At 32.3% G+C, this 13,952-nt stretch overlaps 1 protein-coding gene across 1 annotated transcript; it reads right to left on the bottom strand.

The window, feature by feature from the left end:
• Positions 1 to 1,013: 1,013 nt before the first annotated feature.
• LOC132252514 (GEM-like protein 4) lies at positions 1,014 to 2,374 on the bottom strand. The gene is made up of 4 exons (XM_010650951.3): positions 2,112 to 2,374; positions 1,926 to 2,006; positions 1,567 to 1,838; positions 1,014 to 1,477 (listed from the first exon to the last, which is right to left on the bottom strand). Exons 1-4 carry the CDS (start codon positions 2,368 to 2,370, stop codon positions 1,286 to 1,288), a joined length of 804 nt encoding a protein of 267 aa, XP_010649253.1. The 5' UTR covers positions 2,371 to 2,374; the 3' UTR covers positions 1,014 to 1,285.
• Positions 2,375 to 13,952: the final 11,578 nt, after the last annotated feature.

The raw sequence follows: 13,952 nt of genomic DNA, 5'->3' as shown, positions 1-13,952 counted from the left end.
TGAAGTGATGAATCTCTTCATCCATGTTTTCAGAAAGGAGAATCCTTACATGATTGCTAACTTTATGGGCCCCGGAATTGAGTTTCAAGGATCCAACTGAAAGTTCTGAGTTCTTTATCCCTGAAACTCCACGTTATCAAGAATTGAAGTAGGAATTAAAAAAAAAATAATTTAAAAATTTTTCCTACTAGATACCAATTCTTGAATCGGCCTTTTACCATCTCTTGTGAAAGTTAAGTGAGAGTAGGTCGAATCTTTTGATATCATGCTAAGTAAGCTTGTTCTAAGAGTCATTATTTGGATGATTCATCCTGGCCTTAAAAACAAGATTGTTGCAGCCCAACACCAGCTACATAGAATAACCATCTTAGCCACATTATGACAACCATCAGTGGGAGTTTTCTCATTAAAATATGGAGAGAAGGGAATGCATGCATCAGCTTCTATCATTCAATGGATTTGAATCATAAGATGGTGCTAACAGCTACCTTAGGCATTGGAAGTCATAGAATTTTCAGATATTATAATTTAATGGACTTTGGAAACTCGATGTATTGTTTTACCGATGAAATTATAATTCAATGTGCTTAATCTGTTCATAAAAGTATGGAGCTGAGTACAATGATGAGGTAGTTTAATTCACATAAAACTCAACAATATGTTTCCAAGACCAATGAATTCCATAGGCTTGTATGAGGGTATCAATTGGTGTCTCAAGTTTCTTAGAAATGGGATTGCCAAAAAGGAACTGCAGAAGCTGGCTAAAGTGAAGGCTTCCTCATCACAAGACAGATTACCTGGTTTGATTCACCAAAGGTGGTCTAACTCAAGATCTTATAGAAGAAAGTAAGCCTATTTGTCCTAGTAAAAGCTTCTGCAAAAATACTTGAGGTTGGATATCACTCTGTATATGGTTTTGGAACTCAGAGATTCATTCAATTCCTGTAACTCAACAAAAGCTGTTGTTAATCTGTTTCCTCAGGTATTATGTCTTCATACTACACCAGAACACATTTGACAAGAAGCAATGGAATGTGTCATACATCATATAATACAACAGACACAACATAAAGAGCTGGGGTTTATGTGATAGCATAGCTACTATAGTACTAAAACAATAGTCACTTTGGAAGAACTTGTTCCATGCACTGAATAGAAAATATGGTTGAAAAATTGGAGGTCAATTTCTCCTTAGCAAAAAATTTGTACAAAGCCTCTGACTGTACAGATCCTTATCAGGTTCATGTAAATACATTTGTAGAAGCTGGGGGGAAGAAACTTTGAATCACTTCTCAACCAGATTCTGCGCTTCATGGAGTGCCTGTTGGAGATAGCTGAAAGCTTTCTGGTAATTCAAGAATCCCATAAACCAGAAGTCAAAGTTATCCACAGTAACGATTTCCATGTACTTCTGAGATGGATTTTTCACATTCTCACTTTGGTTGGCTCTTTTTATCTTTCTCAGTGGGATAGAGACCTGCACAAAAGAAAATGAATTTACTTAGATGTTAGCAAACAAGGAGAGGGAGATCAGTTGACCTAGAGAGATTTATGTGAGTAGCCCACCTTGTAATGGATCCTAATCAATTCACCATTTGGAGAAGAGAATTTGATTGATCTATCACTGCAAAAGGCAATCCTCTGAGAAGAGATAAAGAGGAGACCAGCTATAGGGCCTCCTGTTGTTGATAAGTAGCATTGGGAAGCCTTCAATAGCTTCTCTCCTTCAACACCAAAAATTTGCTTGAAAACTCTCTTCACTCCTCCAACTTGAAGAATCCTAGCCCCCAAGCTCAACTTTCCCTTCACCGTTTCAGAGAACTTAGGCCCTAGTCTCACTGTAGTTTCACAAATGAATGTTAAAATCAGAATGTTAATGATTTTTAATCGTAACTGTAGCAAAAAAGTAACAGTTAGCAACTCACCATGCTCTCGGACTCCATCCACAAAATTGTCTGCCTTCTTCCTGTTTTTGTTGATCCTGTAATTTGTGGAATCCCATTTTTCTGCAATTTCAAGACAAGCCCATTAGCAAAATAACTTCCATTTTAAAGTCTTCTATAACTAACAACTGATACGCAGAGTGAAAAGAGATAGAGAGAGGGTTTTACTTTGGATGATTGCCCTAGAGCCATTTGAAAGAGATGGCTTATCATATTGGCAGCTGACTGGGATTCCGATAACTTGTTCTTGGAGTTGACTCTTCATATTTCTGAAAGTGCTGCAATTCAGTCTGCAACAAGTGGTCTGGAATGCTCTACTTTCCAGAGATTGAAAAAACCCTTTGAGTTGATCAACCCTGTACAATGCAGGTGTATTTAAAGGGACAAAAATGGTGGGTGAATCTTTAACTTCTGGTTGATGACTCATCCATTGCTCATAAACAAGAATAAAGGCACATACCTGAGCTTCAAGAAAAAAGAACTTCTAATTAAAAATAGTTTGAGATGACGAGGTATGTTCGGTCTTTTTTGTAAGGCTATGCAAGGACCTATTCTTCTTTTGTTCAAATTTTCAAGAGATCAAAAGAAAGGTGTATCTGGTTAAATATGGTGGGACATAATAAAAATAAATATCATATATTTGCTCAACTATTCAATCACTTAATCCTAACAAGCACCATCTATTACATATTTTCTTTAAGCTGACTCAGAGAGTATGTGAAGATGAAGCCTTTTGAGCTGGCATTGTAGCTTTCTGATGCTAATACTATAAGAAAAAGGGAAATGAGAAGGCTTTACGTCAACCAAATTACAAGCTAAAACAAAAGGTATTTTAATGGTTTCATAAAGGAAGATTGCATCTAACCACCAAATCAAAGAGCCTCTTTGTTCTAAAAGGTTTAACTTTGAATAGGACTCTTCTATTCCCTGGAATTCAGTCAGTACTTCTCAGGAATTGCCCAGACATTGGGGATCATACAACTCAAGATGGAATTCACGGAAATTGTGAGAACAACCAGACCTCTTCTAGACAAGAAACTCTTGAGAACTTGGGTTCACAGGAGAATGAAATTCATGGACACTTTGGGTGCAAGGAAAAGGAAAGGCCCCTAAAGAAAGATCAACCTATGAAGTCAAGAGTTTATTAAAGTGGTCATAAAAGGAAAACTCACTATGCATAAACCTGATAGGACCAACCAGCCTTGTGCTTATTGCAAGCTTTGCAGCTGTCTTTTTATCATCCATGTGCTTATCTCAAGCTTTTTAGCAGTCTTTTTATCATCCCTCTTCTCATCCTTAATTTTTAAGGAAAAGAGGTGCTCCACCCTTTTCCAAATGTTAACCTCTACATAGAACCACTAAAAAAATTTATGGAGTCTAAGGCCCATGTTAAACGACACAGTGTTGATGAACAATACAATGGATATTTCATCTATCACAACATTCAAGGGACCCCAGCAAGATTCATAATCCTAAATCTCAGTGAGAAGTGAGAACTTGTGAAGATAATAGTAAAGAAAGAAATCATGAAATTTTGGTCCTTTTTCACAGATGGTCTTTATTATGGTTTGAGGGAGAAGCATAAATCAGATCCTGTGAATTTTGGCACAAAAAAAGAGACCTAAGTTTGGTAGGGCAAGGACTAACTCAAAACCCCACCAAATAGTAATAGGGAACTTTTTCAAAAGACATGTCATGTTAGCTACTGGAATGGAAGATTCACTTTTATTTGGGACATGCCATTTCTGTAAAAGCAATAAAGAGGAAACTCCCTGTGCATAGGACAAGCCGGCTCACAAAAGTTCACTTACCAACTTAACCAGCAGATAAATCTAGTTGCAAGTTTTACAGCTAAGCAATTACACTTCAGTATTTCCATCAGTACACTTGAGAATTGATACATGGAAATTTCATTAGTAAGTATATAAAAATAAGTACAGAGAAAAGCCTTTCATTAAAATACAGAGAAATAGGAACACAACAGCTTCAGACATCAAGTCCCTTAAGATATACTTATTGATGCCACTGACATGTACACTACTCCAACCTATGAACCTTGAGTTGTTGTCAATATTTTGATTCCCAAGAAATAAGATGTCATCCAAGGAAATTGAGAAAGAGAATTAAAGATTTCTGTTTTATGGGACAAGGGTCACACTTAGAATCAGATGACAAGGTTAACCTGTCCTTCAATATCCAGTTATTACATTGGAATGGTTATTTGATTTTCCCCAGTCCTCTATGTGGGAGTGAGTTGAAAGTGGCTGAGGTTGCTATTATTAGGGTGGGTAATCACAATGGTCATCAATATCTCTGCCCAAAAAGAAGAAAATGAATTCATGCCACTGAGACTGAGAATGATGACTAATCGACCTTAGATTCTTTGACTCAATCATTGTTGACCCTCAATTTTGTCCCTTTAGCACATGTTTTAAAGTTCATTACCAATACTTTACAGTAATCTCTTGGTAGCCCGTAGCTACTTACGCTATTTACCTTTCTTGAGCCACCTCAGAGATTTTAGTTGAGGGGTTTACCCGGCTCCACATTATGACCTTGGCTGCCCTTCAAGTTTAGATTAGGCTTCACTTAAGTTCACTTCAGGTTAGACTTAGTTAGGCTCATCTAGTCTCACCCTAGGCCCACTTAGGTACACCTAGCCCACTTAGGTCCACCTTGACCCACTTAGGTCCACCTTGACCCACTTAAATTCACCTAAGCTCACTTAGGTCCACTTTAACCCACTTAGACTCACCTAAGCTCATTTAGGCACATCTAGGCCCACTTTGGTTTACTAGGTCCACTTAGGCATCCTGGCTCACCTATGTTACCTTTTAGATAACTCCTATATGACTTGCATAGTTCGCATGATTTGTATTTCTTAACACTTGCATGAGCTTGATTTCTTATTCATTTATCTATTTATTTATTTAGTTATTTATTTATTATATTTGTTTAGCTATTTTTTTTTATTGTTATCTATTTATTTGTTTTTACAAGATTGCATGCGATCATTTATCTTATCTCTTTTTATGATTACTATTATTATTACTATTAAATGTTTTTACTAATATGTACGTTAATAAATTTTTTTTAGTAAGTTATTTTGTATTTTATTTTATTTTATTTGGTTATTTTCTTAAAGTGCTTTTAATATATTTTTTGGGAAGTTAAGTTTTTAATATATATATATATATATATATATATATATATATATATATATATATATATATATATATATATATATATATATATATATATATATATTGTTTATACCAATTTGATAAGTTATTATTATTATTATTACCTTTAAAAAGGTTTGTTAATATTTTTTTTTATTTTTTTTATTTGTGAATTATGATGTATATAAAATAGAAAAACACCTTCCATAAAAGTTAAAATAGCACTTTGCAATTAAAACATCACTTTCCATATATCCACGTACATATCCCAAAAGGAAAGAAAATATTCCACGAAAAGGATAGGTTGCCATATAAACGGGACAAAAAGGAATAGAAGAAGGACGGTGGGACTTTTTCTAGGAAAATGAGACTTTTTCTTTGAGGGGAGATCAACACACGCAAGAGTTTTTTGGGAGGAGCGATAGAGGACTTGAAAGACTAATTGGGCTGCCATTTCGACACATCAAGAGAGTATTTTTCCAATACAATACATGTTAGTTTTCGATTTTTGATACAATATTTATTTATTTTTAGTTTTGGGTTTTAGTTGATTGGTTTAATTAATTGTTTGTGATAAATTCTTTTAAATCTCGATTTCGAACAATCTTTTATTTTTCTTAGATTAAATGTCTCTCTTTTATGATTGCAATTCATTAGTTCTATGCTAGTTTATTTTAATCTACATGAAAGTTTAAATAAAGTTTATATTTTTAGTTTAATTTTAGTTTATTTTTAATTTGAATGAATTATTGATCTTAAATCTATTAGTTTAATTGATCTTGTAAGGTGAAGTTTATATTTTTAATTCTGATTAGTTTAAATTCTAGTTTATTTTTAATTTGAATGAGTTATTGATCTTAAATTTATTAGTTTAATTGGACTTATAAGGTAAAGTTTATATTTTTAATTCCGATTAGTTTGAATTCTAGTTTATTTTTAATTTGAATGAGTTATTGATCTTAAATCTATTAGTTTAATTGGACTTGTAAGGTAAAGTTTATATTTTTAATTCCGATTAGTTTGAATTCTAGTTTATTTTTTAATTTGAATGAGTTATTGATCTTAAATCTATTAGTTTAATTGGACTTATAAGGTAAAGTTTATATTTTTAATTCCGATTAGTTTAAATTCTAGTTTATTTTTAATTTGAATGAGTTATTGATCTTAAATCTATTAGTTTAATTGGTCTTGTAAGGTAAAATTTATATTTTTAATTCCGATTAGTTTGAATTCTAGTTTATTTTTAATTTGAATGAGTTATTGATCTTAAATCTATTAGTTTAATTGGTCTTGTAAGGTAAAATTTATATTTTTAATTCCGATTAGTTTGAATTCTAGTTTATTTTTAATTTGAATGAGTTATTGATCTTAAATCTATTAGTTTAATTAGTCTTGTAGGGTAAAGTTTATATTTTTATTTCCGATTAGTTTAAATTTTAGTTTATTTTTAATTTGAATGAGTTATTGATCTTAAATCTATTAGTTTAATTGGACTTATAAGGTAAAGTTTATATTTTTAATTCCGATTAGTTTAAATTCTAGTTTATTTTTAATTTGAATGAGTTATTGATCTTAAATCTTTTAGTTTAATTGGACTTATAAGGTAAAGTTTATATTTTTAATTCCGATTAGTTTAAATTCTAGTTTATTTTTAATTTGAATGAGTTATTGATCTTAATTCTCTAGTTTAATTGATCTTGTGAGGTAAAGTTTACATTTTTAATTTCAATTAGTTTAATTTGAGTTATTCATGTGTTTCTTGAAATCTAAATGTTAGTTTTTGGATGATAATTTTGTTAGTTTGTTTGATTAGGAAGTCATAAATTTGTTGCCTTAGTGATTGTTGGTCAAATTTTTTTTAGGGCCACTAGAAATCCATGAAGGCAACGCCTTTACTCTCACCACTTTAATTGACAAGATTTCCTAAAATATTTATTTCGTGATCTTTGTTTCCTTTTGTTTTGATTGATATTTTGTTTTCTATTTTTGTTATTTTAAAAATTAATTTCCTTTATTTTAAAACAAAACTCTTTTTCTCAAAAAAAAAAAAACCCTTTTAAGAATTTTTTTTTAAAATTCATTTAAAGCCTCTAGAATAAAAATCTCTTTTCCATTTAAAAATAACATGCAACCATATCTTAATCGGTTTGCATCCTTCTCAATTTTCAACAAAAATTTTGGTTTTAAACAAGACACGAATCAAAGCTTGTGGTCCCAAATAAATGGGACAATTTTAGGCTAAATTCGTGTATATTAATTTGGGGAATTGGTGAAACCCCTACATAAGAAAATCTTTTCAAAATTTATTTTTGCTACCACCCTACTATTTATTGTAATCATATTTACATTTTTATTTTTAGGAATTGTATACAAGATATATATGATAATTAATTATTCTGTATTCTGATAATTTTTGCTAATTAATTAGATAAGCATGCTAGGATTTATTATTTATTATTTATTATCTAACCCCCATGTCCTGAGGAAGCGCATTAGGAGTTATATATGCTATCCAGGTACGTTCCCAAAATTTCATGAATATGCATGTCATTGCCTTTGTTTGATGCCATACTTGATTGTCTCGATGCTTGTTTGATCATCCTTGATAAAATGCATGTCGTGTGTCATATTTCTGAATTAACCATTGATGTTTTATGATAGCGCTTGAGAAGCCGTCCAGGTACGCACCCTAACTCTCTTTTATGGTAATTTGATCCTATTTGACATGTCATTTTTTGAAATCACCTTAGTCTATCTAGGTATCCCCAATTAATCAATTAATTGCCACATTACCTCCAATTTAGTCAGTAGAGACCTCTTTAGGGCTTAGAGGGGTGCTACCTCCTAGAGGTACCTTCCCAATAAGTAACCTGATCTCCGGACTTAGACTCAGGTTTTTCAAAGACACGCTTTTCCAAAAATCATGGAGTCATTTTTTTTAGGGTTTTATTTCTTGTTTTATTTTCCCTTTAAAATAAAAATAAAATAAGTGGCGACTCCGACTTTTCCAAAAATTATTTTTTTACAAATAAAAAGCGAGTCTCGCCGATTGAGTGGGGACACACGTGAAAAATGCGGGTCCACAAATTGGCGACTCCATTGGGGATTTTGAGGATCAAGCTTGAACACTAGTTGAGGAAAATGTGGCGTTTAATTGGTCGATTAGTGGATACCTCTGTTTTTTAGGCAAGGTGATTCGATTTGCTTGCTTGTTTGGTTTGCAATCTTAACATGTTTGATTGCCTTGGATGATCACTTGATTGTTTTGCTCACTTTAGCATGATTCAAATTTATGACTTCCTAATCAAACAAACCAACAAAATTATCATCCAAAAACTAACATTTAGATTTCAAGAAACACATGAATAACTAACATTAAACTAATTGGAATTAAAAATGTAAACTTTACCTCACAAGATCAATTAAACTAGAGAATTAAGATCAATAACTCATTCAAATTAAAAATAAACTAGAATTTAAACTAATCGGAATTAAAAATATAAACTTTACCTTACAAGTCCAATTAAACTAATAGATTTAAGATCAATAACTCATTCAAATTAAAAATAAACTAGAATTTAAACTAATCGGGATTAAAAATATAAACTTTACCTTATAAGTCCAATTAAACTAATAGATTTAAGATTAATAACTCATTCAAATTAAAAATAAACTAAAATTTAAACTAATCGGAATTAAAAATATAAACTTTACTCTACAAGACCAATTAAACTAATAGATTTAAGATCAATAACTCATTCAAATTAATCGGAATTAAAAATATAAACTTTACCTTACAAGACCAATTAAACTAATAGATTTAAGATCAATAACTCATTCAAATTAAAAATAAACTAGAATTTAAACTAATCGGAATTAAAAATATAAACTTTACCTTACAAGTCCAATTAAATTAATAGATTTAAGATCAATAACTCATTCAAATTAAAAATAAACTAGAATTTAAACTAATCGGAATTAAAAATATAAACTTTACCTTACAAGATCAATTAAACTAATAGATTTAAGATCAATAACTCATTCAAATTAAAAATAAACTAAAATTAAACTAAAAATATAAACTTTATTTAAACTTTCATGTAGATTAAAATAAATTAGCATAGAACTAATGAATTGCAATCATAAAAGAGAGACATTTAATCTAAGAAAAATAAAAGATTATTCGAAATCGAGATTTAAAAGAATTTATCACAAACAATTAATTAAACCAATCAACTAAAACCCAAACTAAAAAAAAAGAAATACTGTATCAAAAATCGAAAACTAACCTATATTGTATTGGAAAAATACTCTCTTGATGTGTCGAAATGGCAGCCCAATTAGTCTTTCAAGTCCTCTATCGCTCCTCCCAAAAAACTCTTGCGTGTGTTGATTTCCCCTCAAAGAAAAAGTCTCATTTTCCCAGAAAAAGTCCCACCGTCCTTCTATTCCTTTTTGTCCCATTTATATGGCAACCTATCCTTTTCATGGAATATTTTCTTTCCTTTTGAGATATGTACGTGGATATATGGAAAGTGATGTTTTAATTGCAAAGTGGTATTTTAACTTTTATGGAAGGTGCTTTTCTATTTTATATACATCATAATTCACAAAAAAAAAAAAAATATTAACAAACCTTTTTAAAGGTACTAATAATAATAATAACGTATCAAATTGGTATAAACAAATATATATATATATATATATATATATATTAAAAAACTTAACTTCCCAAAAAATATATTAAAAGCACTTTAAGAAAATAACCAAATAAAATAAAATAAAAGACAAAATAACTTACTAAAAAAAATTTATTAACGTACATATTAATAAAAACATTTAATAGTAATAATAATAGTAATCATAAAAAGAGATAAGATAATTGATCACATGCAATCTTGTAAAAACAAATAAATAGATAACAATAAACAAATAGCTAAACAAATATAATAAATAAATAACTAAATGAATAAGAAATCAAGCTCATGCAAGTGTTAAGAAATACAAATCATGCGAACTATGCAAGTCATACAAGAGTTATCTAACAGGTAACATAGGTGGGCCAGGATGCCTAAGTGGACCTAGCAAACCAAAGTGAGCCTAGATGTGCTTAAATGAGCTTAGGTGAGTCTAAGTGGGTTAAAGTGGACCTAAGTGAGCTTAGGTGAATCTAAGTGGGTCAAGGTGGACCTAAGTGGGTTAAGGTGGACCTAAGTGGGCTAGGTGTACCTAAGTGGGCCTTGGGTGAGACTAGGTGGACCTAACTAAGTCTAACCTGAAGTGCACTTAAGTGAAGCCTAATCTAAACTTGAAGGGCAGCCAAGGTCATAATGTGGAGCCGGGTAAACCCCTCAACTAAAGTCTCCGAGGTGGCTCAAGAAAGGTAAGTAGCGTGAGTAGCTATGGGCTACCAAGAGATTATTGTAAAGTATTGGTAATGGACTTTAAAACATGTGCTAAATGAACAAAATTGAGGGTTTACAATCATGTTGCATTACAGTTGAGAATCTATCACCGTTTGATGGTTATTTGAGTCAATGAGACTGGTCTGAGAAGCAAAATGAATCTCCTCATGATAGAAAAACCTAGGGGTGACTCCCATAACATAACCACCAACAGAGGAATTGATGACAAGTGTTATATTTGCTGCATAATTTAAACTAAAATAAACTAAAAATTCTGTTGAGAATATTTTGCAAGATAAAGGAACAATTTTTATTTTAACTATTTTATTTGAGATAACAAGACATTTAATCATTAAAATAATGTAAATTAATGCACTTAATGTTAGGATTAAAACATCCTAATCCTATTTTCCAAAAGTGACAATAAATCAATACTAAAAATTAAAGCATACCAACACGCAAGATTTCTAGCGGTTCGCTCTCAATGTGAGATTATGACTATTAATAATTGCTATAGATTTTTACTATAATGAAAAGAGAGTATTGACTCCCAAAATGTTTTGTCCTTCTGTTTTTCTCTTTGCATTTTGTATGTCTTTTATATATATATATATATATATATATATCTTAATACCTAATACATTTTTTGATTTATTTGATTCAATATTAATTTAAAAAAAATTGATAATAAATAATAAAAAATTAGTGAGGAATTAGAATATGTATATATTATTTCATTTATGTAAATATTAATAATTTTTTATAAATTTATTATAGAAAAGATTCAAATATATTTTTAATTAATAAAATTTTGATATGAATGTTCTCATTAGAGAAAAAAACCATTACTACATAAAATATATTAATTTATAAACCATTAAAATATATTGATTTTTCAAGAAATTTTTTTTTTAATGAAAAATTATAAACCATTTTTTTTTTTTGTTATTTTCCTACTGATTCCTAATCTTTCTTTTCATTTTTTTTTTTTTTGTAATTTTTTATTTACTCAACGCAGCGCGGCACCTAACGGGCAGATCAAGTCAGGTGAAGAGTACGCGCCCGTTTAACGGAAATTCAAATTTTAAACATTCCTGCGCTTACTTGCATTAGAAGGATCCCGACGCCTATAAATAGAAAGAGAAGAGCTAAAGAACATAACAGCAAGCTCGTAGATAACTTTTGTGTCGTTCTTTCTGAAGATCGTCGGTTACTAAGCCGCCTTCTCTTGTTTTCTTCTTCTTCTTCAGGTTTGCTGCTTCTTTAATTTTGTAATACCTATTACGATGATCATATAGAAGTAGTCACAATTTCTGGTCTATATCAACTCTAGCAGTTCCAACTGCAGTTGTATTTTGAATGTAGTCCTCCAAATATCTTTCTGTTAGTATTCCTTAAGAATAGGTCAGCTTGAATATTGCTGAAATATAGGATATAGTTATTGCTTTCTGTTTTGCTTCAATGTATTATTTATACGATTTGTTTTTTAATGAAAATACAGTTCACACAATTATCAAACTCTTTATGGTATCAGAGCAGCTTCTCCTTCACTGCTAATTTTTCTTTTCTCATTTTTCCCACTTCCCATACCATCATGACTACTCCAAACGGTACACCAATTCTACCCACCACCAATGAATCTCAACTCCTCACAATCAACACAGCTGCACAAGCTCCTCTCAAACTTACCTCCTCCAACTATCTCTCATGGAAAATCCAATTTGAAACACTCTTCATTGGCTATGATCTTCTTGGATACATTGATGGATCCAAACCTTGTCCACCCAAAACTCTAACCACAAACAATGTTGACACACTAAATCCTGCCTACACCCTCTGGATCCGCCAAGATCAACTGATTTTGAATGCTCTCATTGGCTCTCTCTCACCCACAATCATCTCATTCATTGCTCGTGCCAATACCTCCCACGAAGCATGGACTATTCTAGCAAATACCTATGCCAAACCATCTCGTGGTCGCATCAAACAAGTCAAAAATCTTCTCAAAAATCCCAGCAAAGGCACTATGACAGTAACTGATTTTCTCCACTCTGTCAGAGCACGCACAGATGAACTTGCCATTTTAGGCGCCCCAATGGAGGAAGAAGATCTTACCGAGAAGATCTTGGATGGACTAGGTGATGAGTACAAAGAACTTGTCCGTGCTGTTCAAGCCCGTGACACTTCTATATCATTTGATGAACTTCATGAGAAACCCTTATCCTTTGAAGCCTCTCTCTTAGCCAACACCAAATCTGAGGTAAATCTTCCTATTACTGCTAATCCCACAAATAGGAACAATCCCATGAACACCAATTGGCGGCCACACAAGACCAACACCAACTGGCATCCCAACCACTCAAACTCTCCGGGTAACATAGGCTGGCGTCCACCTGCAACCTTCCCTACCCGTCCTCCTATGGCCACCCACTCAGGAACTCCATCTCACATCAACCGCCCTCCACCCCGTCCATACCAGGGGTTCTGCCAAATCTGTGGCATTCAAGGTCACATTGCCAAGAGATGCCCATCTTTCCAACTTGTACCAGTCCAATCTTCCACTACAAGTGCTACACCACCAGCAAACTTTGCCACACCTTGGCAGCCACGAGCTCACTATGCTGCAAATACCACCACTAATAATCCATCATGGCTGCTGGACAGTGGTGCCTCTCATCATGTCACTACCGACTTAAACAACTTGTCTCTTCATGCACCATACACTGGATCCGATGATGTTATGATTGGTGATGGTACAGGTTTACTCATCTCTCACACTGGTTCTGCTTCTCTTCCATCATCAACCACCACCTTTACCTTGAATGATGTTCTCTATGTACCATCCATGAAAAAGAACTTAATTTCTATCTCTCAATTTTGCAACTCTAATCATGCTTCTGTTGAATTTTTACCCTCTTATTTTCATGTGAAGGATCTTCGTACGGGGGCAATAATCTTGACGGGCAACACTAAGGATGGAGTGTATGAGTGGCCAGCTGCACAACTTGCCTCTTCTCCAATTCTAGCCTTCTCTCATGTCAAAACCACATCATCAAATTGGCATCATCGCTTAGGTCATCCAACTTTTCCCATTTTAAAACACGTTATGTCTAGTTATCAGTTAGATTTTTCTACACCTTTACCAAAAGAATTCTCTTGTAATGCTTGTCTTAGCAATAAAAGTCATAAGCTTCCTTTCTCCATTTCATCTCTTCACTCAACAAATCCTCTTAAAATAATTTTTTCTGATGTATGGACTTCTCCCATTTTATCACAAGATGGTTTCAAATATTATGTTATTTTTGTTGATCACTTCACAAAATATATTTGGTTCTACCCCCTCAAACAAAAATCTGAAGTTCAGGAAGTTTTCAAACTGTACAAGGCCATTGTGGAAAATTATTTTTCTAAAAAAATTATCA

The sequence above is a fragment of the Vitis vinifera genome, chromosome 4 (genome assembly GCF_030704535.1).
Source record: "Vitis vinifera cultivar Pinot Noir 40024 chromosome 4, ASM3070453v1".
Taxonomy (NCBI): Eukaryota; Viridiplantae; Streptophyta; class Magnoliopsida; order Vitales; family Vitaceae; genus Vitis; species Vitis vinifera.
Note: the sequence above shows the minus strand (reverse complement) of the source record. Positions and strands in the feature narration are given on the sequence as shown.